Raw genomic sequence first — 27,913 nt, 5'->3', positions numbered from 1 at the left:
GCCGAGGGAGCGGCCTCCGGTCCTGGGAGGAGAGAACGGCCCCCGCCGCCACCTCCCCGGGTCCCAGCCACCCGCCGTTGACATGGCAACCGACGGCCGCTAGGAGGCGCGGCGACACTGGAGGCGGCGAGAGAGCAACGCCTGGGCCTTCCAGTCCCGGACCCCTGTTCTCTGGGAGTCAAGGATGAAGCCCACAGGAGCCCGGTCCCCCATCAGCTGTGCCCGAGCTGGTCAACCCCGGGTCAGTAATTACAAAAATAGCTAGTATTTACTCCGAACCCCCTGTGTGCTCAGGAATTGCTGGGCGTTCCTGCTGAATCCTGAATCAACCGCCCAATACTCAGGATCACTAACCCATTTTACAGAAGAGGATATTGAGACTCAGACAGGTGAAGTCATTTGCCCAAGGTCAGAGTGACAGCGCTGGGACTGGAACCTGGTCTGTCTGAAGAAGATTCTTCTGAGTCAGGCTGTTTACAGTATGGCCAGGGATATAATAATGGTGCCGTTTGAGGCCTGCTGTCATGCCAGGCACCATGCCCACCACCCATCTTCTCTGACCCTATGCCCCCTTCTCCTACTCCACCCCTTCCCCAGCATCTTCCTGATCATCTTCCCAGCTCACGAGCCTCTTGATCTTTCCTCCAGCCCTACTCAACAATCAGCCCACAGCAAAGCTGTGCTTTCTACCTCCTCTGTCTTCAGGAAAACCCACATTGTGATATTGGAGGCTCTTTCCAGCTCCCTCCAGGGCTGTGGCTGCAGCAGTCTCCCTCCTGTTGTTTCCTAATTCCCTGGACCTTCCTACCTGCAGTGTGGTACCCCTCAATGGCACCCAGTTTCCTGTCTTATCCTCCATGGCTTGGCCTTGCAGGTCTGGTGATCCTGGTGTCCCAAGAGACCCTGTTGGGGGAGGGGGGGGAGGCGGAGGCTCGAGGGTCAGCCAAGCAGCAGTGAGCCCCCTCCTGAGGGGAGTGTGAGGCCATCAAGTGTTTTAGGCAGTCAGGAGACATGTCAGGGAATGATCTGGGATCAGCTTCATGGGTGCACTGTGGAAGCAGGGAGGCCATTGGCTAAATTGGGGGTGAGAAGGGCAAGGAGGAAAAAAAATAATAACTAGCAATTACAATTTGTTGAGGCAAAATAAATGGTCCAGAGCATACATTCAGCACTTTATGGTAATTAATTCTCACTCAGCTGTATGAGATGGCTACTGCTATCACCTCTCTTGTACACATAAGGACACTGAGACTCAGAGGCAACATCCCCTGGCCAGGGTCAAACAGCTGACCGGCAGCCACATTGGGATTTGAACCAGGTCAGTCTGGCACAAACTCCAAGCACTTAGCCATATCAGGGCCCCCACCCGTCTGGGCTGTGGGCAGAGTTAGGCTACAGCCATGACAGAGCACCGCTGGCCTAGGTATTCTGGGTGCCCACGGGGGGTATGGGAGGGGATGGTAGTATTGGGGGCCTACCATGGTTTTGGGTGGCCTCCACCATCAGACTCAGGCTGGATGGGTCCCCTGCCTGTTTCCCACGAGCTCTCCCTAAGTCACATCCTGTGGGCAGACGCCTCAGCAGATGTTCCGGTGTTGTCACCTCCACCCCACCACCCCTGCCCTGAACCCCAACATCCGCCAGTCACTTCCCTTCAGAGCTTCGGGCCCTCCGCCCCCCTTGGCAGAAGCAGTAGGGAACTCTTCAGAAGGCCACCCGCGCTGTCCAGGCATGGGGTCCCGGATCATCCAGGTGGAAGGGCGAAGAAATGAGGTCCTCGCTGGAAATGATTTCTCACTGACTGACTTCTGATTTGCTAGTTTGAGGAAAATGTTTCCTGCCTCCACGGATCAGCTAAGCCTGCAAAGCCAGGCACTGGCCAGTTTGTCAGTTTGCTGACTAACCGACTGGACTCTGTGAGAGCCTCTGGTCCCGCTGGCATTTAACAGAGAAACTGAGGCACAGAGTAGAAGAGGGAATCATTGGCCTGCTGTTTGACTCTGGCCTAGACCTTCTGTTTTCCTCCCCTGAGCAGGGATGAGGTTGGGGGGGGTGGGGGGGCGGGCATAGGGAGGGAAGGAGAAGACAGGCTCATGGGTGGGCTGATCTTGGCTGCTCGTACGTCCCGGGAAGAGAAAGGGGTGCTGGATAGGGAGACACCGGGCAGAGGATTGTAGTGTGATGCTTGCGGCCCTGTAGACCATGGACATTCTGCCCACACCAGCTGGGTGCTGACTCTGTACCCGGCCCTGTGTTGATACGTGTCATTTCCCTGGGGCTTTACAGCTCCCCTCTTAGGAGGTTGCTGGAATTGGGCCCAACTTACAGAAGAGGGAACTGAGACTCGGAGTGGTGACGTGCCCTGCCCAAGGCCACACAACCAGGAAGCTGTAAATCTGGGATTCAGAGCCAGGTCTCTGCTTCCAAAACCCAGGGTCATTCGTCACCAGCCTCAGTACCAGACAACTGGATGGAGGCGGGGAAAGCCTAAGACCTATGGCAGGCGTGGGGCCAATACACATGTGGAAGGCAAATTCTCCTCTGAGGGGGCATGGGGTCTGTTTGGAACATGTAAGTGAAGACGCAAGTGAATGTAATATGGGTAATACTCGCAGTATAACTTTTATTTCACTGCCACGGGACCGTGTGAGGGATGTTGTATTGGTCTCATTTTACTGAAGGGAGAAAACGAGGCTCAGAGAGGTAACACGACTTGCCCAAGATCATGCACGTGGGGTCTGCATGATCTCATGTGCCTGGGGCCAATGCCTTCGACTGTGACGTCGAGACCTAATGGTACCTGGCCAAACTGGGGGCAAGGGAGTCACAGATGGGGGGAAAGGGGCAGGAGGGAGGGGACAGAAACCAGAGGAGGGTTCCCTGGGGCACCATGGCTCAGTCTGGACCCGGAGCCCCGACCGCACAGAGGCAAAACTTCCAGCCGGTGGAGGGAAGAGCAGCATTCTGGGTGTGGGTCCAGCCCAAGCCGAAGCCTGGAGGCGCGAAAGCACTTGTGTGTTCAGGGCTGTGGAGTGCGGGCTGCTCTGGGCCGGCCTCCAGCGCAGGCTGAGGAGGGCCTGGGGGACAGCCACCCGCCGGCAGGTCCCCAGCCGCACTCCCAACGGCCACTCAAGGCAGCACAAAGGGGGCTCTGAGCTCAGTGGAGCCGCCACACTGAGCCCCATTCATTCTCCCAGGGACGGGCAATTGCGCTGGCGCCCGGGGCCAACGGCAGCGGCAGCACGGGCCTAGCTAGCACTCTCGCTGTACCTGCAGCAACACGGCCTCCCTGTGGCCAGGGCTCCCAGCTCTCCCACCACGTGCCCTCCCCTGGGGTCTTCTTGGCCTATGCCAATCCGCCCCTGGCCTGAACCACCCCCATCCCTCAGCGACAACCATGGCGCGGAGGGGGGGGGCTGCTGAGGCCACAGTGCACTAGCCTGGGCTCACATTTTCTCATTTCATCCTCCCAGCAACCCCTGGAACTGGGAGCTACTTTGACCCTGTTTCACAGATAGAAACTGAGACCCAAAGTGGTAAAGGGTCTGGGGCAGGGTCACACAGTGAGGCGGGAGTGACAGAAACCCAGCACTTAGCCCAAGTCCCTGGGACTGCCTCCTGGGAGAGAAGCCAAGGGGAACCACCCGCTGCCTTCCACGAGGAAGACCCCTCACTACCGCCAGGCCACTGGCCCTATTCTCTCTTCTGACAACTGGAGGAGGGAGGGAGCACCGGCTTGGGAGCTAGGACACCTGGGGGCCTAGTCTCTGCTCCTCCTTAGCCTCAGTTGCCTCATCTGTGAAATGGGACAGTACCAGCATTCGCCTCACAGGTCGGTCGTAGGGACTCAACGGACAATCTGTGGAGGTTCATGGTCAGGGCTCAGTAGAGGGACCTTCTCTTCCCAACTCCATGACCGAGAAACCTCATTCTTTCATGTGAGCTTTGAACACTGTTCCCATCCAGGTCTGTCTGTGAGCAGGACTCTGATGTCTTGATCTCTCAGGCTGTGTCCCTTTTCCCCTCAGGGCCTCGGTTTCCCTCTCAACCCATTAAGAAGGTTCAGTCAGATGCTTCCCCCACCAGGGCCCATCATCCAGCTGCCAGGGGGTTTCTGGGGCTGTAGGAGTGGAAGTTAGGACCTCAGCCTCCATAGCTGGACAAGTAGGCCCTAATGCCAGGTAAGTTGACTTTTGGGGAGCCTCAGTTTCCACATCTGTAAAATGGGGGCAAGAGAAACAACATCTACCTCTTAGGACAGAAGGACTGAGCTTTCTGGCTGGAATGAACTAACTGATCAGAAGACGTAAGTCATCATTATTTTTGCTGAGGATGCAGGAGGGGCCCCATCTGCCCTTGGACTCCCTCTCCCATAGGCTCGGTTGCCAGCCTGGGGGCCAGGACAAAAATGTCCAATCGTGCTGGAGCCTCTGTGAGTTAATTGTGTATCTTGCATTCGTGCCCATTCTTGAGATCAGTTGACTGGGGCTTCAGAGGCAGGAGTAACTTATGCGCAGTACACGAGCTGGGATTTGAAACCCCTGGCCTTGTGGCCACCCCAACCCCTGCAGCTGCTGACAGCCTCCACAGGTGTCTGGGACAATCTGTGTAGGGAAGTTTCATTTCCTCATCTCTGTCCTGCCCGTGTGACACACACACACACACACGTAGGCTGGAAAAGCATCAGACTGTGGGCCGAGGGGTCTAGAAGGGTGAGATGTAGCCCTGTCTGTGCCACCAACCTGCCAGATGACCTGGGGCACTCCCTCTGCCCGTCTGTGCTCCAGATCCCCCCCATCCCAGTATAAGGGGTGTGGTGGACCAAATCGCCACCGTGTCCCCCTGGATTAAAAAGGAATGATCATGCCTTGGTGGGCACCGATTCTGTGCCAGGCTTCACACCGAACTGGACCCTGTGAGGTGGGCATTGCAAATACCCCCTGCTCACAGTGAGGAAACTGAGGCTCAGGGAAGTCAATGGCCTAGCCAGGATTACACGGTGACAAAGTAGCCAGCCAAGATTTGAACTTGGGTTTGGGTGGTCCCCAGGGCCACAGGCCTAACCACAGCACTCTTCACTGCTCCCAGTCCTTCCCCAGGCACTGAGGCTTAGAACAAACTGCCCTGTGGGCTGGCCTGGCTCCCAGCACCCTTCCAGCCGCTGGCCAGACCCCCTGACAGCTGTCAGCGGGTCCCCCCCACAGCCCCCACCCAGTGGGCTCCATTCCCAGGGCCTGTGGTTTGTCCCCCCAGGCCCTCCAGGTCCCATGGGCTTGTGGTCTGCCCCCTGCCCCCCTTCCCCCCCCCCCGCCATAGCCAAGGTCAAGGAGGCAGCCCATGGGGGCCCGGAGTGGGGGAGGCCCTGGCCCGCCCCCGTGGAGAGGATGGGGAGGGAGGAGCTGTGGGAGTTTCACTGGTTTAAAAATACACAGAGGAAGCGAGCGGCAAGAGGGTGCAAGAAAGGGGAAGGGGAGGTGAGGGAAGAACCTCAACGTTGATGTCCGGAGTCGAGAGCGGCCACTTGCCCGCTGGCCAGGGGCTTTACACGACCCGCCAAGATGACGGAGGGACCCAAGAAAGCCAGCAGAAAGTTCAGTGAGTGCAGGGTGCCCTTTGCACTGCCCTTCATCTCTCTGTCTGTCCATCCATCTCAGTCTCTCTCTGCATTGCTTCTTTATCATTGTCTGGTTTCTGTTTCTCTTTCTGTCCATCTCTATCCCTCTCTGGAGTTCTCTGCTTCTGGGTTTCCTTGTCGCCTTCTCTCTGTCACTCTGGCCCCATAGTCTCTGTTTCTCTGTCTCACCATTTGTGGGTGTGACCATCTCTGGTTTCCTTGGACCTCATGGGGCCGGGCAAGGGAAGACCTCCACATGCTCCACGCCCTGCCCCTGGAATTGGTTCACACGGGGGCTCAGTTGGAAGTTACTGGGGCCGGAGTGGGTACGGGTGCACCAGGAGAAGCTGCCCCATGTCCCCACCAGCAGTGACGCTGGGACCCAGGGCAGCTCGATGAGGGGTCACCCTGACCAAGGCTCTGTTTCCCCAAGTCAGTCTCCTCCGGGTCTCAGCCAACTTTTGCTTCCCCTGAGCCCTTCAACTTGACCGTTGACAGCACAGGGGGGGTGGTGGGTGGGGGTGTGCAGGGCCAGGATTAAGATGCATTCCACAGATGAAAATACTGGGCCCCAGAGACATGCTTTGGATCATAGGGGGCTGCCCAGCAGGGCTCAATCCCATGTTCCTGGACTCACCTCGGTTTCCCTCCCTGTCCCACTACTGTTTCCTCCAGATCCCCCAGTGCCCGGGGGACAGCGGTTCTTGGCCCTCCTCCTGGTAATTGGCACAATTCTGCCCAGAGGTATAGCTTTCTTAGAGCAGAGCCTCAGAACTTTCTGACAGTGTTTGTCAGGAGGCAGAGGCTAAGACAGTCGAGGGTGGGCAGGCTGGGGGGAAAGCCCCAGAACACTGACCCCAGCAGTCCAGAGCCCTGAGCCCCTCATCAGGGTTCAGCCTTGCTGTGTGACCCTGGGCAAGTCCCTCCCCTCTCTGGGCCTCAGTTTCCTCTCTCATCAATGGGGGCATCGTGGTGAGGACCTGAGGAGGCAGAGGGTACCTAGGAAGTGGAAAATGCCAGAGTTTTTCCTTTTCACTCGCCTGGAGGCCATAGGGTTGTCAGAGGGTGGTGGCTTAGAGGAGGGACAGTCCCACAGCTGGGGGCAAGGAGGAGGGAACTCACAGGCACCCCTGCGGAAACGAGGAGATGGTATCACCCAAGCCCTGCCCCCTGAGTCCCCACCGTGGGCTCAGCTGACAGGAAGGACAGAACCTCAGAGAGTGGGCCCCCCAGGCTCCCAACAACCCCCTTCTCATTTCATCCCCTGTCCCTGGTGCTCAAACAGCCCCTCCTCACTCACCCCACCCCACGACCACACAAACATGCTTCACCTGCCCACGATGCCACCTCGGGCGGGTCTTTGCACAGCTCTGACCTCCGCTTCGTTATCTGCAGAAAAGGGAAATTAAGCTTGTGTCATTGAGTTATGCTGGGAACTCAGTGATGTAATGCATGAAGCATAGCTGACCAATGCAGAGGCGTTCACTGCAATCATCGTCATTGCCTTCATAACTTCTCCAGGATATTCTGGGTGCCAGGCCCCATATTAAGTCTGTTATTTACATGCTTTCCTTCAGTTCTGCTGTCCATAGGAGGTGGGCACTACAATCTCTATTTTGCTAATGTGGAGAATGGGGCTCAGAAGGGTCAAGTGACTTGCCGAAAGTCACACAGCAAGGATGTGGAAGAGCAGGGACGGTCGCTCAGGTCTGTGTGACTCTAGAGCTGCATGTTGTTCTACGGGAACAAAGGGAGTGTCAGAGAAGCCCTGACCCTCCTTGAACCCTCAGTCAGAAGAACGACATGTATTTTTTATTATTGCTGCTGGCATTAAGTCATGTCTTCCCCTTGCCCTCCCCCCCCCCCACTTCCTCTGCCAGAGTTCTTCAAGTTCAAGGGCCTCGGGAGTCTCTCCAACCTCCCTCGGTCTTTCACTCTGAAACGGTCCTCAGCCTCCATCAGTATCCGGTCCCACCTGGAGCGAGACACCTTTGAGGCTACACAGGATGACATGATGACTGTCCCACAAAGCCCCCCAGCCTATGCCCGCTCCAGTGACATGTACAGCCACATGGGCACCATGCCTCGCCACAGCACCAAGAAGGCTCGTGATCAACAGGCTACCCGGGAGACCAAGGAGGTGGGCTCTGAATCCCACCTGTTGCCCCAAGATCTGCCCAACCCTCCAGGCCTGGAGGCCTCCAAGGAGGTGGTGGTGGGGACCAATGCCCCCCTGGAGGACACCCCAGCAGTGGGACCCAACCCTTCCGTAATGGGCCCCGTGGGAGAGCCTGAGGATCCCAGCGCAGACAGAAAAGAAGAAACAGCTCCCAGGAATGTGCCTCCGGAAAGGTAGGTGCCCACAGTGGGGTGGGGGTGAGAGTGGAATCTGCGGGAAGGGTGCCTCCAACCTCCTGCCAATAGAGCCTGGAGAGGAGCCCCCCCCACACACACACACACAAAACACACTTCTAGGGGGAATAAAAACTCTACACATGAACCAAGTGCTTACTACAGACCAGGCACTATGCTTGGTCTTTCAGTTGCAATTAATTCTCAACAAAACAAAACAAAAACAACTGGGGAGGAGATTCTGTCATTTCCATATGACGGATGAGGAACCGAAGATTCAGAGAGGCAAAGTCATCTGCCCCAGGCAGGTTGCACATCTGTCAAATGACAAAGGTGAGATTTGAACTCGCCCTAGGCAGCCTCCAGGAGCCGGCTGGGCCCCAAGCCCAATCGCTGGATCCCTGCCCAGGACCCCCACACCCAAATCACCTTTAGTTCTACTGGACAACACTGCTCCCCCTGGTTGCCACTTCACTTGGTTATAGGGTGAGCTGAGTTCATGCAAAAATACACATAGTGATGATATGACCCTAGCACCCATTCTACTGGGTGTCAAAACATATGTTACTCACCGAACGCTCTGTAAAAGCATTTATCATTATATCATGAGACCCATCTTACAGATGGGGAGACTGAGACTCAGGCAAGGTGGTAGAGCTGGATTTGAGCAGAAACTGCCCGCCTCCAATGGCTGCACACTCATCTCTCACATTGTACCCACCACCCTCTAAGCTGTACAGCTGTGTGCTTCGTGCCCTTGGGAGACCCCTCAATCTCAACCACAGGAGTCTCCAGCTTTTCAACCCTCAGGCCCTGGGTCTAAACCACACTGGTCAGATGTACTTATTGAAATAAAGAGGGGAAAAAACCCCAGCTGAGCAAAAGTAACTCTAGGGCCAGTTCTGAGACCTCTCTGGAATGGCTTTGCCCTGAGACACCAAGCACAGTTTCTGTGTGCTGGGGTAATTGAGTCTAGACCTCTGTTCAATGGGGAGCAAGACTTTGTAAAGTTTCAGAATGAGTCTAGTCCAGACTCTGCCTCTTACTGACTGCATGACCTTGGATAAATCTGTTTCCTTTTCTGAGCGTCCGTTTCCTCAGCTGATAAATGGCATAATGATAGCACCTACCTTGTAGGGCATGATGAGAATCAAGAGTCACATACAGGACTTTTAAAATCTTAGCACAGTGCCTAGCACACCACTAACAGTAAATGTTTTTCCGTCATCCCTGGCTGTTCCAGGCTGCTGTCTTGTGCCGTCCCCTCCTTAGTTCAGCCTCATTTGAGCGTGGAAAAGCAAGGATTGTATGCAGGGAAGAAGGCCTGATAGGTTCTGGGGCGTTCTGAGGCAGCCTAGGGTCTGAGACGTGCCTTGTGAGTTTGCAGGAAAGGGGCGGGTGGAGCGGCGTGTCTGGGGGCGTGGCCCTTTCAGGCTGCCAGGCGGACTGCTGAGGGAAGGTGGTGTTGGAACGGGGCGGGTCAAGGCAGAGGGGTGTGTCCGGGGGGCGTGGCCTTCCCGGCCTTGGACGCTAACAGATGGGGGTAGGGGGAGGAGCGAGACAGGAGGCGGAAGGGCGTTCCCGAGGCGGGGCGTGTCCTTCCTAGCGGGAGGTGTAGGCTGTGGGGCGGCCCCCGGCAGAGGGCGAGGGGCGTGCCCGGGGCGTGGTCTACAGGTCAGGCTCCGCCCCCGGAGTACTGCTCTGCGCTTCAGAGCTCCCTGGCCTGAGAAAGGCGGGAGCCCTCGGGCTGAGGAGGTACCCAGGCTTCAGGCAGTGACTGCGGGGGAACCATGACTGCAGTGGGACGAAGATGTCCGTCACTGGGACCCAGAGGGTGAGTGACCGAGCTGGGCCTGAGGAGGGCATGCGGGGATGGCAACGGTTTGAGGGGAAATCGGTGCCCCTGGGGCAACCAACATACCAGGATGCCCGTTAGCATCAGGGACTTTTAAACTTTCTTTTGGTGTAATTCTGTCCCTGCCTTGCCCTCGCACAGGCTGGGTATTTACTCCTCACAAGAGCCCCGGAAGAGGGGCACGTTTATCATCCCCATTTTACAGATGAGTAAAGGGAGATTATTTGCCTGGTTCTCCACAGTAGTGAAGGTTAGTTAGACCCAGGGTTTAACTCCACCTTCCTGGACCATGCCCTTAAAGGCTGGGCAGCCTGTTCCCCTCCCACAGGGCCAGGGCCTCTGGGAAGGATGGTCCTGAGAAACCTTGAGAATGCCAAGTCTAGGACCCAGCCTTCCTCCTCTGTGGGCAGGGGCCCTGGTGGTCCTGGCAGTGCCTCCAGCATCAGGCCTGGCCTAGAGCTGGTGGAGGAAATAGAGAGACTGTCCTCCATCCTCCAATCATCCAGAGTGTCCAATGGTCCTGAGGTGGGGTCAGGTTAGCAGATCAGATTGAGCCCCCTCCTGGTGTCCTGAGACCCGGTGTCCCCACTTGCCCTCCAAGCCGAGCAGGAGGCTAAAAATGAAATGTTTCTTCCAGGAGTCCCTGAAGCCCAGCCCTGTGTCCCAGAGTCAGGAGAGCTGCTTTGCCTGTGTGATCTCAGATTTGCCCTGCCCTACTCTGGGCCTTAAATCTCCCCAGCAGCCCAGATGGGTCTGGGATGATCTCTGAGGGTACATCCAACCTGGAGAGGAGGGCATTTGAGAATTGCCGCCGAACAAGACTGGGGCCCCATTCCCCAGTGTCCCAAGGGGGTCATCTCAGTGGCTGCTCAGGGAGTGGTCTAAGCTGGGGTAGATGGTGTCCCTCCCCTACCCCCTGGGAGGCAGGGTGCACCTGGAGCAGAAGGAAGGAAGGGGAAGAGGTGAAACTGCAGGAGTTTCCTGGTGCCCTGTTCTCTGCTGAGATCGTGGGGGATGAGGAGGAAGGAGGGAGGAGGGGCCAGGAGCAGAGAGGGTGAAGAGCCCTTAGCGCCCAGAAAGGACAGCACCAGCCTGGCCTCACCCTACCCCTAGCACCTCAGCCTTCTGCAGGGAAATAGCAGCTCCAGAGAGCCCTGACGACCCTCCTCTGCAGTCCCTGTTAAGGAGGAGGAAAGGGAGGCCCAGTGAAGGAGAGGAGGCCCCGACACCTTCCATCCAGACCCATGCCCACACACAGGAACTTTTAGGCCAGGGTCCTAGAAGAGGGGGTCAAGTTCTGGCTCATAACTGGCCAGTCCCTGCTTGAAGCACCCAATGGGTGCCACCTACCACACAGGCCGTGTGAAAGGAAACTTCTGTTGGCTTCATTTTACCGGTGAAAAGACCAAGATTCAGAGGCGGGAAGGGATTTTCCTGGGGTCACAGAGAGATGAGGTGTCAGAGCCTAGACTTGATCCCAAGTCACTAGACCACATTTTACCTCCTGCAAATAAAAATCTCAAAGCCATTTCTACCGTTATTGAGATGACTTCCCATAAGCCCCTGGAAGAGAGATAATGGGAGCCCACTTTACAGATGAAGACATTGAGGTTTTGTGAGGTTACTAACCTGCTCCAGATGACACATTTAGTTGAGCTGGAATTTCACTCATTTTAATATTTACTGTGATGCAACTATGCCCTAGATACTCTTCCAAGTTTTGGGGAGACAGCACTGAGCACAGCAGACAAAACCCTGCTATCCTGGAGCCTCCGTTCCAGTGTGGGGGGAGACATGATAAGACAAGTTATATGGTTCAGCAGAAAGAGAAAAGTGCTGGGAGAAATACTGAAACCCACCAGGGGTATGCCTGGTGGTAGCAGTTTAGGAAGGTAAGCCAGGAAAAAGGTCACCTTGAGGTGATGTTTGAACAAAGGGATGTGGGAACAAACCCTCTCGATATCTGGGGAAGAGTGTACCAGGCCAAGGGAACAGCAGGTACAAAGGCCCTGAGGTAGGAGGGTCCTTGGCGTGTTTGAGGAGCAGCTGGGACCCACAGTGGCTGCAGGAGAATAAGATGGGGGGCCGGGGGGGGGGCGGGGAGGGTGGAGTGGTGGGAGGCGAGGCCGGAGAGGAAATGAGTTCAGATAATGGAAGGCCTGGAAGGCCCGGCAAGGACTGGGCTTTGATTCAGCGAGAAGCAGCCATTGCTGGCCTTGAGCAGAGGAGGGCCTCATTCTGACTTAAGTTTTACGAGGACCTCTCCTTTGAGGAGGGTTTGAGTGCACTTCTACTCATTGCAAAGTGTCACACCCAAGCGTCCTTCCCTCCCTGCCAGATCACAGAGACCCAGACCCCTCCACCCCCCACTCCCACAGCTGTTCAGAAGGAGATCGGGAGAAGGTGCACCCCATAGGACAGCCAGGGGCACCCTGCATGGCGGGTGCCCCAGCCCTGGTGCCAAGCACTGAGAACAGGCCAAGAACCCCCCCTCCTCCCCCCCCCCCCCCCCCGCAACTCTCCACCCCATCCCATTTCCTTTTGGAATGTTGATTCTGGTCCAAGAATTTCCAACACTCCCCAGAGTCCCACGACCCTCTCTCGGCCCTTGCAGAGTGACGTCAGCTGCTGGGCATCTGGTAGTGATTACCCACCAGGGGAGGGGGCTGTGGTGGGCCCAGCCTGTTCGGCCTGGTCAGGCTCTGGGCGGCTGGTCCTTGTCTTCCGAAGGGGCCCAGCTGCTCCCAGCTCTCATTCCCTGTGGAGACTTTCTCACAGTCCTCGAGACCCCCGGATGCCTCAGGCTGTGGGAACTGCACTGGCTCAGGAAGGACGGGCTGTACCCCCACCCCCAGCTGGAGCCACATGCCCCGAAACCCTCAGGGGATCTTGCGTGCGGAATCCTGGACCTACGTGGAGTAGAGCTGGGGAGGAAGTTGGATACCTCACCGACTGGACGACATTGAGCAACTCCCTTGCCCTCTCTGACCCTCCGTTTCCCCATCTGTAAAGTGGGGACAATAATAGCACCTGCTTCACAGGGTCATCTTGAGGACTAGCTGAGGTCCCGGGTTTGGCCCAGGGAAGAACCAGCACACAGGAGCTGCTCTAGCTACCCCCGCGCCCATGTTCTAGAAGAGTTCACTGAGGCCCAATGAGGGGGACATGCCCAGGGTCACACTGCTTCCTCCCGCTCAGCGGAGGGCCCTCTCCAGAGCCAAAGAGGGTCCTCTCTCCTCCCATCCCTGCTCCATTTCTTCTTCTTGACATAGCTTTTGGGCTCCTAGTCCGGTTGAAATATTGTTTCTCTTTGCCCTCCCCTTCCCACCTTCTCCTCATCTCTACCCGGGAGTGGTCCCCTTTCCCCAGGGGAGCCTGCCTCGTGCAAGGAACAAAGCAGATCTAGTCCAAGCAGCTGTGAGTCCTGGATCAAGTCACAAACTTCAGTGTTTTCCCTTATCAAGGGCATGGCGGTCAGTGCTCCATACATGCCCTCCCCTTTTGCGTATCAGTTAGTAGCTCTCAGGGCTCAGAATCCTCAGCTCTGCGCTGGGAAGAATGGCCCCCCTCTGCCCTATCCTCACAGGGCTGGTACCCTTTCTGGACACCTGCCGGCAAGCTCACCGCTGTCCAGAAGACTGAGGGCACAGAATGGTGGAGAAGGAGCAGGGATGTCTTCAGGACAGTGGTGGCCCATCTTACAGGAGGCAGGGCAGGGCAGGGCAGGGGCTAAAGCCCAACAGCCTTCCTGGCAGAGAACCCCAAAGGCCCCATAGCAGGGTAGGCAGGGAAAGGCAGGGATTTCTGTCCCTGCGCCTGGGTGGCTCAGTCGGTTAAGTGTCCAACTCTTGATCTCAGCTTAGGTCTTGATCTCAGGGTCATGAGTTCAAGCCCCACGTTGGGCTCTGCGCTGTGAAGCCTACTTAAAAAAACAAACAAAAACCTAAGGAGCACAGAGCAGTGTTGCTTCTCTGCCGGCGTGAGTGACGATTGGAGCGAAGGGTGGAAAGAATCTCAGGCCTCAGGAAGGGCAGGATGGGAGATCTCCATGGCTGGGAGCTTGGGCAGCACGAGGAGGCACACGAGGAGGGTCTGGGAACTCTGCACCCTTCCTTCTCAGGATCCTCGTGGCCTCTCCGGGAAGACAGTTTTGTCCTTTTTCCAGGAGAGGCCCTTGGACATCAGAGAGGTGAAGGCGGGGGAAAGCAGAGAAGCAGGAGGCAGAGGTTGGGGAAGTGTCCACTTGAGGCCACGTGGCCAGGCCTGGAGGTCCAAGGGAGCCAACTGGGGGTCAGAGAGAGGGTAGATGGGCCACAGGCCTGTCTGCAGAGGGCAAGGCTGCCCATGGCAAGGGAGGGCCAGGGTGGAAGGGGACTGCAGCTGGTATCTACTGCCCCTCCTCCAGGATCCCTCGGGAGCCTTGCCCTTTCTCCTGGGCCGGGTCGGAGGCCCTGAAGGTAGAGCTCAGATCTGGACCCGTGTTGGGGAACTAAAGGATCATGGGCTCTAATAACTGCTCATTAGTCCAATTAATTAAGCTAATGTATTCAATAAGCGGTATCAGTTATCAGAACAAATCAGTTAATACAGGCAATTAAAAGGGCTGGTTATTTGAATAATTAATGTGGCTGATTAATGGGACTGATTTAGCTCAATTGTCAGTATTATTTATTAATTGATTTCACCACAAATATTAGAGAGGCAGTGCCTTTTTAAGTCCATAAAATTAAAAAACAATAATTAATTAACGGAGCTGAGTTTTTGAAAATGGAAGCTTTGATTCCTGAATTTGATCATAACAATGGGAGGGAGAATGTTCTAGAAATCTCCAAGCAAACTGAGATCTGAAAACCAAGTAGAAATTTCTCTGGCCTAAGGGAGAGAGGACGTTCCAAGCCGAGGGAACATCCTGTGCAAAGGCCCTGAGGCTGGAGGAGGCAGAGGTCTTTGGAGGAAGTGCAGGCAGGCTGGAGAGCAAGGAGGAGAGAGGAGGGATGGCTGACCGTGCCAGTCACAGAGAACTGAGCCATGAGAACCAGCCTTTGTGCCCAGGGTTTCATGGAGATGCTGTGTGACATTCGTTCGCTCCAAAAAATCTTTATGGGGTGCCTGGCACCGTTCTAAGCAGATCCCAAGCCCTGTCCTTGTGGAGCTTATGTTCTAGTAAGAGAAGACAGTCGATGCATGGCAGGTCACATGAAGTGCCACAGAGAAAAACTAACCAGGGAAGGGAGGTAGGGAATGTGGAGTGGGTCACACTTTCAGATGGGTGGCAAGGGAAGGCCTCACTGGGAAGGGGACGTTTTAGTAAAGATCTGATGGAGGGCAGGGAGAGAGCTCAGTGGTATCGGGAGGGAAAGTATTCCAGCAGGGGAGGGACAGAAAGTGCAAAGGCCCTGGGGTGCCTGGGTGGCTCGGTTAAGCCCCGCGCATCTGGCTCTGTGCTGATAGGGCAGAGCCTGCTTGGGATTCTCTCTCCCTCTCTCTCTGCCCCTCCCCCCATCTCAAAAGTAAATAAATAAATTTAAAACATTTTTAAAAAGAAAGTGCAAAGGCCCTGAGGTGGGGACAAAATCCAGCAAGAAGCCCAGCGTGGCTGGAGCAGCATGAGTGAAGGGAGCAGGTTAGGACATGGGATGGGGGAGGTTGGTGAGGACCCACTCTATAAGACTGTTAGGAGGACTTTGGGGGGCCTTACTCTGAGTGACACTGGGGGGCCTCTCCTGCGGGTTGAAGCACAGGAAATCCCAAGATCTGACTTCCACTTTAACGGGAATGCGCTGGTTGCTGGAGTGAGAACAAGTCACAGAAGACACAGAGGCAGGGAGGCCAGTGCTGAGGTGGTGGCCACGGTCCAGGCAGGTGATGGCAGTGGATCGGAGGCAGACATTACGTTTGGGAAACCCTAGAGTCTTGTAGAGGGGCAGGGTGAGGTGATGGGGACTGAGTGTGGCCCAGCTTCTTGGGTCTCGGCTTCTGCCCTGAGCTCCCCTGTTGGCTCGGACCCCCCGGTCCACTTGATCCTTGGTGCAGGCACCCCCTTCTCCAAGGCTCTCCTCCCTCGCCAGAGCCCAAGGGGAAGTAGACAGGAAGGAGGGAGGAAGCACTGGGGCGATCCCAGTGTCCTGTCCAATCTTTTCCCAGCAGCGAGCGGATTTCCGGGACTGAATAGCCGGAAACTCTGGGATGGGACACCTCACCCGGGAAAAGCTGGCAGAGGTGAGCGGGGAGGAGGGGTCCCCACTCCAGCTGGCTCCCACAGCTGCTGGAAGGAGGGAACCAAATTGGCTTTGGAAAACGGCTGTGGCTGTGGCCGGGGTGCAGCTTGAGGGGCTATGTTTTTTGTTTTGTTTTGAAGTTTATTTATTTTGAGAGAGAGAGAGAGAGAGAGAGAGAGAGAGAGAGAGAGAACAAGCAGGGGAGGGGCAGAGGGAGAGGGAGAGACAGAATCTTAAGCAGGCTCCCTACTGTCAGTGCAGAGTACGACACGGGACTCAAACTCGTCGTCAACCGTGAGACCATGACCTGAGCCGAAACCAAGATTTGGACGCTTAAACGACTGAGCCACCCAGGCGCCCCGAGAGACTATGTTTTTAAGTCAGGAAGGACTCTGCAAGAGGGAAGGTTAGCGGTGGGGATGCTAGAATGTCAGAAGAGGGAGGCCTGTCAGACAACCTGTCACCGAGGAGCCCTGTGGCCTCAGGAGCAGGGGGGGGAGCCCTGTGTGGATTTCTGCCCTGGGAATGCACACCTTACCCATGATATGTTAAGCTCAGATTTTGTGTGTTGTCTTAAATTAAATGTATTTTATTACATTTATTACATTTACACGCCAGGCACTGTGCTGGGAGCTTCGCCACGAACGAGGCAAAGTCAGTGCCCTCATGAAGGTGTCGGGTAATTAACGGTCAACAAATAGATGTAAAATGATCATCGCAGGCAGAGACTGAGGAAGATAAAGCGGGGTTGAGGACAGGGAGTGAAGGACCAGGGAGGGTGGTCCGGGAAGGCTTCTCTGAGGCGGCGTGTTAAACAGAGTCCTAAATAAACGAGGGGGAGGGGCAAGTTGCATGGAGATCCGGAGGAAGGGCATTCCAGGCAGAGGGAATATGCTCCTGGTAGCAAGAGTGAGGCCAGTGTGGCCGGGGCAGAATGAGGGACAGAATAAATGAGGGAGGCAGGTTGGGGGTCAGCAAGGTGGGTGGTTGGGGGCCTCCAGGCTACACAAGGCCTTGTAGGTTGGGGAACGTATGACCTGCTTTATGCTAGTTTTTAAAAAAAAAAAATTTTTTTTTTAATGTCTATTCATTTTGGAGAGAGACAGAGAGACTGAGACAGAGCGTGAGTGAGGAAGGGGCAGAGAGGGAGACACAGAACCCAAAGCAGGCTCCAGGCTCTGAGCTGTCGGCACAGAGCCCGATGCGGGCCTCGAACTCACACACTGCTAGATCGTGACCTGAGCCGAAGCCAGACGCTCAACCGACTGAGCCACCCAGGCGCCCCTGTGCCTGTTTTTTCTGGCATAATGAGGGCACCTCTTTACTCTCACAAGGGAAGAAAAGTTCTGGTTTGGGTGAAAAATGACATGCCCAGCCATTTGCAAGTCACAGAGAGGTGTTTACATCTTGTTCCATGAGAGGAGGGAGCCCAGGGCGGGTGGGGGTGCTGTGTGCACCTGTGACCGGCTTGGGTTTTCACCTGAGTGCCACTGGGGCTGGGGTGGAAGCTGAGAGCCTGTGAGAACAGACAGAGAGCCAGCGAGAAGGCTGCCGTGGGCTCCACAGAGGACCCGGGGCTCCTGGACGAAGCGAGCGTTGCCTCGTGGAGAGAAGTGGTCAGGATCTATTTTGAAGGCAGAGTCGCAGGATTTCCTGACGGGTTGGGTGTGGGGTGTGAGTGGAAGAAGAGGCACAGATGACTGCAGAGTTTTTCTTGCCAAACAAAGCGACAAGGGTGCAGCTGACATCAACTGAGATGGGAAACGGATGTGGGGAGCAGGGGTGTGGCCGCAGGGGGCGGGTAGCAACAGTCCTGCTTTGGATAAGACAAGTCCAAGATGACTTCAGACATCCAAGGGGCCACGCTAAGGAGACAGGTGGGTTTGTGAGGCTGGTGTTAAAGGGGCAGTTCCAGGCTGCATCAGAGAAGAGATGGCATTTAAGGTCAAGGACCCAGGGGAGGTGGCTCACAGCGTCCCCCACAAGGAAGGTTAGTATCTGTCTGGCACCTGGGAAAGCTAGCCACTCCTGGCCTCTGGCCTCTCCAGGTCCCATCCCAGCCACCCCGAAGGCTGGGGGATCCATTCCACAGCCAACAGTCACCAGCAACAGCACCACATTGTGTTGCTGAGCCGGCCACTCTGCACAGGAAGAGAGTGCAGGGTCGTGGTGGGGGGAGAGGAGGCTGAGCCCCAGCCTGGGGCCACCAGTATTTGGAGTGGAGAGGGATGAGAACACTTGGATGCTCTGAAACTGGGTGAAGACAGTGATCTGGGAAGTATGGAACATTTATCAGCTCCTGGAGTCCTGGCGACAACCCAGGGAGGCAGAGGCTGTCATTGTCCCCAGTTCTCAGGTAGGACCCCCCCCCCAGCCCCCCAGCCCACCACTGCCCCAGAGAGGTAAGGGGATTTGTGTGGGGTCGCACGACTGGAGAGTGAGCGCTGTCAGCTGCAATGCCCCCCTCCTGGCTTCAGGATTAGCCCTCTGGGGCCTTGAGGGCCAGATGCTGGCACCAGGCAGGTGGGCAGAAGCTGGCAGCTGGGGATCCAGTTAGGGCTGGGTACACTCAGCTCTCTTCTCTCCTTCCAGGGCTGCTGGAGAACCAGAGGCTGGCGGGGACTACGTGAAGGTGAGAGGGGCTGGGCAGGGGACACTGGACAGCTCAGAGCCTGTTCCATGAAGGGCAGAGTTCTTTTCTGAGCCTTCTTGGGAGCGGGACCTCACTGCCTGTTCCCAGGAGGAGAGGGTCTCGGGGCCGGTGCGGAGCTTGGGCTCTGGTTTCACTCCCGAGGACCTTCTTCCCATGCCATTGTCTCCCAGCCCCAAACACGGGACGCCCCACTGTTTGTTACCACCAGACCCCACCCACCTGCCAGCTGGACAGGGCCCGGAGGATGTCTCCCTACACAGACCCCGGAGCCCCAATCCCACGCGGTCTCTGAGCATGTGCTGATGTTGAGAGGTGGGAGCAAGGAAAGGTGCCTCAGTTTTCGTCACAGATTATGGATGCAGCTCATGTTTGCCACACACTTAATTTGTCCCGGGCGCTGGGAATGTTGAGAATGCAGTTTTGAGACGATGATGGTAACGAGAGTAGCTTTACGTCTTGGGTGCCTACTGTGTGCAGAGCCCTGTGCTGGCTGCCAGCACCGGAAGGGAGACAGTTATGAGCTCTGTACATGAAGGAGGTCTTTGACTTCTTCCCTCATCGCTGGGCAGGGAAGGTCTTCCTGTGTACCCATCTACGCTTGGGAAACTTGGGGCCCAGAGATGCACAGTGATTTTGCCCACAGCCACACACCGCTACCACGGGGCAGGACTGAGATTGCAGTTCAAATTTGAGAGACAGAGACTGAGCGAGGGAGGAGCAGACAGAGAGAGAGGCACAGAATCCGAAGCAGGCTCCAGGCTCTGAGCTGTCGGCACAGAGCCCGACGCGAGGCTTGAACTCACGAACCGTGAGATCATGACCTGAGCCGAAGCAGGACGCTTAACCAACTGAGCCACCCAGGCGCCCCTGCTATCCAATTTTATCTGATGCCAAGGCCACGGACAAAGTCCTTGGCCTTCCGCCTCCGGGAGCACCCGCACTGGGCCAGGCTGCCTGCTGAGTACGGAGCATACAGCAGAGGCAGGAGGTCCAGGTCTTGTGTTCAAAGGGCTCCTGGTCCACATGGGGACCAGGACAAAATCATACAGAGTGGTTTGGGCTTTTGTTTTGTAATCCAGCAGACCCAAATTTTAGTCCCAGATCTGCCACTTACTTGCTACATGACTTTGGGTATGTGGGTCACCTCTCTGAGCCTCAGTGTTCACCTATGTAGTAGCAGAGGCTCCTCCCACCTAGGATTGCTGTGGGCTCAATGAGTCCATCCCCATAAGTAGGGTTGCTGGGCCTGGAATAGAGCAGGCTGGCCTGGCTCCTGACCTCAGGAACATTCCATCATCTGAGATGTTGCCTATAAAACTCTGTGTTCGTGACTAGTGAAGGAAGCTATTGGAGCTCAGGATGTAGGGGAGCTTGGGAGGTGGGGGGCGGGAGATCGAGGAAGGCTTTCTGGAGGAGGAAGCGTTGAAGCCAAGCCATTGGGGTTGACCAGGAATGTTCACCACAATCCTGTCCCCAGAGGAAAAGCTGAGAAGGAGCAAAGATAAGCAGAGATAGGCACTTGAGTGATCCAAGCAGAGGCAAGAGTGTGGGCAAGGGTCAGAAGGCAAGCTGGGTGAGCCCAGAAAGTGCAGCCCCGGGCTGCAGCAAGTTGAACTGTAGCTGCTCTGGGAATCTCGCCCTGGCTCCTTATCTAGAGCCCTTGCACCACAGAGGGACAGAGGCCTTAGGGAGAACTGGCACCAAAGCCAGTGGGTAGGACCCACAGGGCACACATTTCAGCAGCCCACAATTCTCAGCCACCTGGCAAGGTAGTGAGATCCCCATCACTGGTGGTAGTAAGATCCCTGTGAGGATTATTAACTTTGTATTTTTCCTTTAGTGTATGGGGCTAAAAAAAAAATGTATTTTAAAATATTATAAAAGAAATAATACCTGCTGGCTGGAACTGATTAAACGGTTCTCTAACGGGTGCAGTCAAAAGAACATTCGGTTTAGCTTCAAGCCTCAGACGGTGGTAAAATCAATAGCCAGTTACCAAAAGTCCGTTCCTGCCCCGAGGCGCCAGCTTAAGGAACTCCAGGGTTCTCAGACCCTGATGTGAATACTTTGATTCTAAAGCAAGGGTTCCCAAGTTCCAAGACCATAAAACTCCAAGCTCCCTGCTCACAGCTTTAGATGTGTTTGCAGAAAAGAATCAAACAACTGAAGCCCGGCGAGGTGAACTCACATCCCTAATGTCACACAGCCTGTCACAAGGATTTGTACCTTAGGCCTGACTGATGCAGAGTCAGCGATGACTCTCTTTAATCGCAGCCCAAAAAGCCCCGGCAGTAAGCTTGAAGATAGTGGCATGCGTTTACTGAGCACTTACTTCATGCCTGGCAACTTAACGTGCATCAACTCAGCCGAGGCTCAGAAGGGTTGTACGAGGTCAGCACAGGTATGTTTTCCAGATGAGTGAACCTGGGCTCCAAGAGGAGGGGGTGGTGGGGTGGAGGTGGGGGCACTGCTAGGTGAACCCAGGTTGGTGCCCTAAGCATTGAGCCTTACTGGCTCTCGGCACCCCCAGAGTCTGTCGGATCAGCATCCGGTGATAATTCTCAGCAGAGTCCCTGATTCCGAGTCAGAGGGGAGAGATCCTGGGCTCTGGGAGATTTCCCGAGGCCACAAAGGATTTGGTCAAACGCGTACAGGGGTTTGTTTCCGGCTTTGGATACGATTTAATTCAAAGTCTTTGCCCGCCCCGGGTCAGCGAAGGGTACAGGGTACGGCGAGTAGGGGAGGCAGGACCCCCCACCCCCTCCCGAGGCCAGGCATCCCCACCCCATCCCGCTGCCCCTCCGTGACAGCCCCCCTAGGCTGGTCCTCTGCTCCGCATCCCCCGACTCCAGGCAGCCCTGCGGGGCTGGAGCGCGCGGGGCGAGGGGCGGGGAGCGGGGGGCGGGCGGAGGGAGGAACAATGGCCCCCTCCCCTCCCCTGGCCGGCCGGAGGGTGGGGTCTCCCCGCCCCGCCTCCCCGCTCCTCCCCCGCCAAGGCGATGAGGTAATCGCGCCGCCGAGAGGCACGCGCAGCCGGTGCCCAGCCCGGTCGGTCCCCGCGCCCCTGCCCCGCCGGCCGCCGCCCCCCGCACCGGCCCGGCCCCGGACGCCCGGCCCCACCATGACCGAGCGGTGCAGCCTGTGGAGCGCCCTGTCGGCCGCCGCCTGCTGCTTCTACCGCGGCTCCTTCGTGCAGGTGCAGGTGAGGGGGCGGCTCGGTCCCCGCCAGGCGCTCCGGGCTGGGACCCCGGCCGCTCCGCCCCGGGCCCCGGGGGCCGCGAGCCTCAGCCCCGGGGGCGCCTCGCAGGGTCTGGCGGGGCCGGGGCAGGGGCCGGGGCTGCGGGAGGGGGCGGGGTCGCCCCAGCCTCACCTCTGGGCGGCCAGTCGCTCCGCAGGGTGAGGGTCCGGGCTGCCGCTCCCGGGACTCGGGGCTGCGGGACTGTCGTTCGGGTCCTGCCTTCTCAGGAGGAGCTGAGCTGGGGCACTGGGTACCGGGAGCTGCGGTCCCCCGGCGTCCTGCCGGTCCTCCAGCGAGCGCTCCGGCCCCTGCGGCTGACCGGGGCAGGCTGGCTCCCCATTGTACCGGGGGCTCTGGGCTGGGGTCCGAAGGCTGAGTGAGGGGCGCGAAGCTGAAGGGATGCTGCGGGTGCCGGGGCTGGGGCCAGGGAGCCCGCCACCCTCCCGCCCTCTAGGTGGACTAGGGCAGGCTCGGGGCGCGGGGCTCCCAGCCCAGCCGGCCGGGCAGTGCGGGACCGCGCCGCGGCGGTGAAAGGGTTAAACGGAAGGGGGTGGAGGGGAGGACCCGGACCCCGCCTCTCTGCGGAGCATCATCTGGGGATGGCCTTGCTTGGGGTTGCCAGACCGTAGGAAGCTGGAGGGGGGGCTTGCTGGGCTCGGGCTGGGGTTTAGGGGTCAAGACCCTGACCGAGGGTCTCTGCGCTTTTGCCTCCGGGGACCCCCGGGGGACGGCGGGCGCGTCACCTCTGCGCTCCGCGAGGCTCACACACACGCTCCGAGCCCGCCTGAATGACGGCCCCGCCGGCGGCGGAGCGCAGCATCCCCGCACTGGCCAATGAGGCGCGCGCAGGCGGGGAGGCGGTGAGATCATCTCTGGCCAATAGGGGTGCGCCGAGCTCAAGGATGCTGCATTCGCGCCCCAGCCCGCAACGCCCCCCCCCAACCCCCACCCCCAGTTTTGGGAGCTGGGGACCCCCAAGTCGAGAGTGAGGAGGAGGGCACAAGGACCCGAGGGCTCCCTACCCTCAGTATGTGGGAGGACAAAGTTGGTTACCCCAGATTCTTTCCGTGACCATTGAAAAAGTGGATCCCAGTACCCCACCCCCACCCCCTTTACAGATGAGGCTACTCAGGCTCAGAGAGGGAAAATGACTAGCGCAAGGTCACACAGTGGCGGGCAGAGTCTGGTGGCCAGGTTCTTTACCGCACAACCCGCTCCCCTTCGTTGCCCCATGTCCGTCTTGCTCCAGCTGTGGAACTGGGGTGAGTTCTCAGTTACATGCTTTTTATCAAGGAGAACTCCAGAAGGCTGGGGTACTGTTGTCCTCTCCCCTGTGACTCGCACTCTTCCCTCCCCAGGGTGTGGGGTGATGTAAGGAGGGAGACCAAGGACCCCGAAGAATAGGGAACTCCATACAGAAGCGTAGGTATCTGAGGGGACCCCCACCCCAGTTCAGTGCTTGGCCTAACTGCCCTTTGGGGGTATCAGTTTCTACCCGGGGTGGAGGAGGATGTACAGAATCCCCATCCCCAGAACCTGTCTTTTTCTGAGCACCTGTACCATCACTGACCCCCACCATCTGTCCCAGAGCTCTACACACTTCTCAATGCCCAGGTTTTCATGTGCCCATCACCAAGCTGCTCCTGCTCCTGCCTTTCTCACCTTGGAGAGTATCTCATTGTCCTCCCAGGATCCCCATCTCAAATCCTCTCTGACCCCTCCACCCTCTTTCCCCATACCCGGTCAAAGGCTACATAAACAAACACCCTTTCCCCAGTCCCCACCCTTGTGCCCCACCCTCCCCTGCCTTTGCCTGGAAAGCACTAAGCCACTTTCCACACAGCAGACTGAATCTTGAAAAGCCCTCTGTGGCCTCCAGCCCCCCACAGCAGCCTGACAGCCCTGCCCCACCTGCCCCCATCATTCTTGGCCCTTTGAAACTTTCCCCCACCCCAGGACCTTGGCTCTGCCACTTTCTTCCCAGAAGCTCTTCTCTGCCCACCTGTCTGCCTGTCTGCCACTCTGCCTTGATGCTTTTGCTGGGCTCATCCAGTCCTTCTGCAGGCCTCCGTGGAAACATCACCTCTTCAGGGACTCTACTCCCTGACTAGATGAGGAGGGACTCTCTTAGCTCCCAGAGCTCTCTGTGCATCTCTAAACATTCAGAAAACCTGGAATTGCATGGCTCCTCTAAGGCAGAAGTCACCCGTCCTGATGACCTTGGGGCCTCAGCCCCTAGCACAGGACCTGTCCCAGAATGGGGGCTTAATCATTGTTGAAATAATGAAGTCAGAGACTCTAGATATCGCTGAAGCTGGGAATTAGAGTGTCTTGGGAGCAGTGTGGGTTGGGATAAACTGAGGCAGTGTGGGAGCAGAGGGGTGGGGAATGGAGCTGCAGAGTTAGGCTCTGAGATCTTTGAGAAGTCTGAAAAGGCAGGGAGTGGACTGGAGGACCCTTGGACCCAGTGAGTAGGGGGTCCTGGGGAAAGACTGTCACCTGGACCGAAGCCAGGCCCTCTAGTGTCCCTTTCATCTGTCCTGGCCAGTTCAGGGTCAGTCTACCTATCCTAGAGCAGTCATCTTTGGGGCCTGGAGTTGGGGGAAGGGAGAGAAAGTAATTTCACATGTCCTCACAGTGACAAGGACATCTATGGGTCCTCTGGAGTATTATCTCCTTTCATCCTTGGAATCCAATGAGGCAGGTTCTGTCATTAAGCCCATTTTGCAGAGGAGGAAACTGAGGCCCAGAGAACTCACATGGCACAGCCAGGACTGGGCAGGGCTTCATGGTGGGGGTGCACCTGGCGGCAGGAACTCCCCTCCCTCTGCCCTTAGGTATTCAACCCTGGGCCACAGTAACCAGGAAACCAGGAGTCCCCCTCTTTGGCAGGTGGGAGGGGGGTAGTCCTGGGCATTAACTCCACTGAGTGCCCTTTGGCTTCTCTGCTTGGCCACAGTTTCCCCATCTGGCCAGGATTGCTTGAGATGGCAAGGTAGAAAGGGCTTTGGGAATTGTAAAGGACAGCAGAGATGTCTGCGTGGGGGCCTCTGCTTCCCTGTTTATAGCTGCCTCCTCCAGCCTTCCACTGTATAATTCAGCATCCCAGAATGTATCCTCGTCCACCCAGCCCTAAGTTTTTGTCCATGCCTTTTCCCGGGTACCTGCTGCCTTACCTCCCAGATCCACCTGTAGAAATCCTCCCTCTCCCAAGGCAAGATCTGTTTGGTGTTTTTGGTGCAGGGTGAGTGTTTTGTTGTTTCCACGCCCTCCAGGAAGGCTTCCTGGACCACTCTACCTCGCCTACACTTTATCTTCTGCCTCCTAAAAGCCGCTCGGGTCTTTGCCGCTGTCCAGTACAGTGGTGCTGACCTTATTCTGCTCAAATGTTCATGTCGCTTTTGCTTCCCCTCCTAGACTAGGAGCTTCCTTGAGGACAGGGACTGGTTTGTTTATTGCCTCATTTACTCCTGGCACATAGCACAGGGTCTGGAACATAGTAGGACTGATTGAGATTTCCTTATTCCTGCTGGTCTAGGGACTCACGGGTGAGGACCTTTCTGGCACCTGTGCCTAAGTCTTCCCAGGGTCCAAGGATGGAAGCAGTTCACCTGGGGTGGGGAGGGGGTGGGAGAGAAGAAGGAAGGGGGCTTCAGACTGGAAGCCAACTCTTTGCTGTCTCCTGCCCAGTTCTCCAAGGAGAAGTACATCCTGGACTCCTCACCCGAGAAACTGCACAAGGAGTTGGAGGAGGAACTCAAACTCAGCAGCACAGATCTCCGCAGCCATGCCTGGTACCATGGCCGCATCCCCCGTGAGGTGAGTGGACCCTGGGTGGGACTTCAGCCCTAGATGCTTCCATCCACCACCTTGGCCAGCCCTGCCCAGATAGGCTCTGACCCATTGCTTGGTAGATTCAATCTGAGTGGATGGCAACGAGGTCTAGCTCTGTCATTTACTGACTGTGTGACCTTGTACAAGTCACTTCACCTCTCTGAGCCTGTTTCTTCATCTAAGAGATGGAGAATAATGATTGTAGCTACCTTAAAGGGTTGTTGTGGGAATTAAAGTGCTTAAACTTGATGCCTGATATGTGGTAAACTCCATGTTATTATTAATGTTGTTATTATTATTATTTTTAAATGTTATTCCTATGGGGCTATACATTGGCCTCTCGTGCATTTGGCTAGTGAGTGTCAATGCCAAGGATTCTCAGTTTTGGCACAGTTGAGTTTCTGGGCTGAGGCACAGACAGGCTGATAGTCACCTATTCCCTCTCTCACCATGCTCTCAGTCTTTGTCAAGCATCGACTCTGTCAGGCCCTGTGCTGGGCACCAAGAATGCAGAGAGAAAAGGGGTGGTGGCTTCCCCAGAGGGCTGGTAGTCCGAGGTGGGGGCTGACGGGTAGGCAGTCAGAGCCCAGTGGAGGAAGTGCAAGAATGGAGTGCCCAGCAGGGAATGTGGGCGAGCCCTGAGGAGGGGGCACTGATGAGAGAGGCCAGTGAAAGATGGATAAGAGTTCATCAGGTGGGCAGGGTGGGAAGGTTGGTCCAGGCAGAAAAAGCAGCCGGAGGGTATGAAGGCCCAGAGCCATGTGAGAACACAGGGTCCTTGGAGGAATGAGGATTGGAAATTCACTCTGTCCAGCTCGGGCCCTAAGAAGGAGCAGGTCTGAGACCGGAGTTTCAGATCGTGTGACCGCCAGTGCCCCCAGACTCGGTGTCCCCGTAACACACATTCCAGGGTGTTATTCCTCCCATTCCCGAGCCTCTGTGCACCACACCCAGGGCCTGTGGCTGCATCGCCCCCTTGAATCTGGGTCACTGCTTCCCCCCTCCCAAACTTTAGATATCTCTGTTCACTGTGTCCCCCAGATCCTGGGTCTGGCCCTCTCCTGCCCCTGCCCTACTCCAGCCTGACCACTGCCTCCCACAGGTATCCGAGACCCTGGTGCAGCGCAATGGCGACTTCCTCATCCGGGACTCACTCACCAGCCTGGGTGACTATGTCCTCACCTGCCGCTGGCGCAACCAGGCCTTGCACTTCAAGATCAACAAGGTCGTGGTGAAGGCGGGTGAGAGCTACACCCACATCCAGTACCTGTTTGAGCAGGAGAGCTTCGACCACGTGCCCGCCCTCGTGCGGTACCACGTGGGCAGTCGCAAGGCTGTGTCCGAACAGAGCGGGGCCATCATCTACTGCCCCGTCAATCGCACCTTCCCCCTGCGCTACCTGGAGGCCTGCTATGGCTTGGGCCAGGGCAGTGGCAAGGCTGCTGGCCCCGCCAGCCCCTCGGGCCCCAAGGGCAGCCACATGAAGCGGCGCAGCGTCACCATGACTGACGGGCTCACCGCCGACAAGGTCACCCGTAGCGATGGCTGCCCCACCAGGTAAGCGAGGACCCCACCCTAGGCCTCCGTCTCCCCATTTGTCAAGTCGGGGTATCAGTCATCAGAGTGCTAGTGAGGGACAGAAGGCCCGGCCACACTGAACTGGGCGGCATTATTGTCCTGGAGCCTCAGTGTCCTTCCTGCAGCGAGGAAGAGGAAGGGCGAGCGAAGGGTTTGCAGGCAGCCAGGTGCCGGTTGCAGCCTCAGCTCTGCCATGACTAGCTGAGCTCTCTGGGCCCTGCCCCTCATCCTTTCCCACGACCATGTTCCTGCCCATAAAGGGCCCCTACTCAGCCCCCTGGCCTAGGGGGACCCCTGGCTGCCGTCCTGTGTCTGCCACCGCTGCTACCCCTCCCCACCCACCTGCCTCGGGTAAGGCGGGCATCAGAGAGGAGGGCTTTGCAGTGCGCAAACCACTGCACAGGGCATGGGACGTCCCGACAACATTTTGGTGACACCTGGTTGCTTCTGGGGCGGCGTGAGACGAGGCCGGGAAAAGCCACAGCAGCGACTCATTCCTGAGACCCCAGTGTGCACCCTGCCCTGTGCTGAGTGTTCTCTGTGCCCAGGCTCGTCAACTCCCATGTCCACA

General features: G+C 57.0%; 1 protein-coding gene and 1 long non-coding RNA gene across 15 annotated transcripts in view; both read left to right on the top strand.

Annotated features, from left to right (window-relative positions):
- Positions 1–105: 105 nt before the first annotated feature.
- On the top strand, positions 106–1,162 carry LOC109493980. The gene is made up of 2 exons (XR_002148522.2): positions 106–241; positions 649–1,162. It is a non-coding gene; the product is annotated as an uncharacterized LOC109493980 (long non-coding RNA).
- A 4,222-nt stretch (positions 1,163–5,384) lies between these two features.
- Positions 5,385–27,913, top strand: part of SH2D3C (SH2 domain containing 3C) — a 30,095-nt gene continuing 7,566 nt past the window's right edge. The window contains exons 1-5 of one of the 14 annotated variants that reach the window (XM_045043083.1): positions 5,385–5,595; positions 7,495–7,966; positions 18,632–18,671; positions 25,621–25,749; positions 26,867–27,321. In XM_045043083.1, coding sequence (XP_044899018.1) covers positions 5,559–5,595; positions 7,495–7,966; positions 18,632–18,671; positions 25,621–25,749; positions 26,867–27,321 — 1,133 coding nt within the window. In that variant the 5' untranslated portion in view covers positions 5,385–5,558. The other 13 variants (XM_019816568.3, XM_003995901.6, XM_019816569.2 and 10 more) reach the window with 13 other exon arrangements.

Source organism: Felis catus, chromosome D4, assembly GCF_018350175.1.
Source record: "Felis catus isolate Fca126 chromosome D4, F.catus_Fca126_mat1.0, whole genome shotgun sequence".
Classification (NCBI taxonomy): Eukaryota; Metazoa; Chordata; class Mammalia; order Carnivora; family Felidae; genus Felis; species Felis catus.
This window is presented reverse-complemented; position numbering and strand designations above follow the sequence as displayed.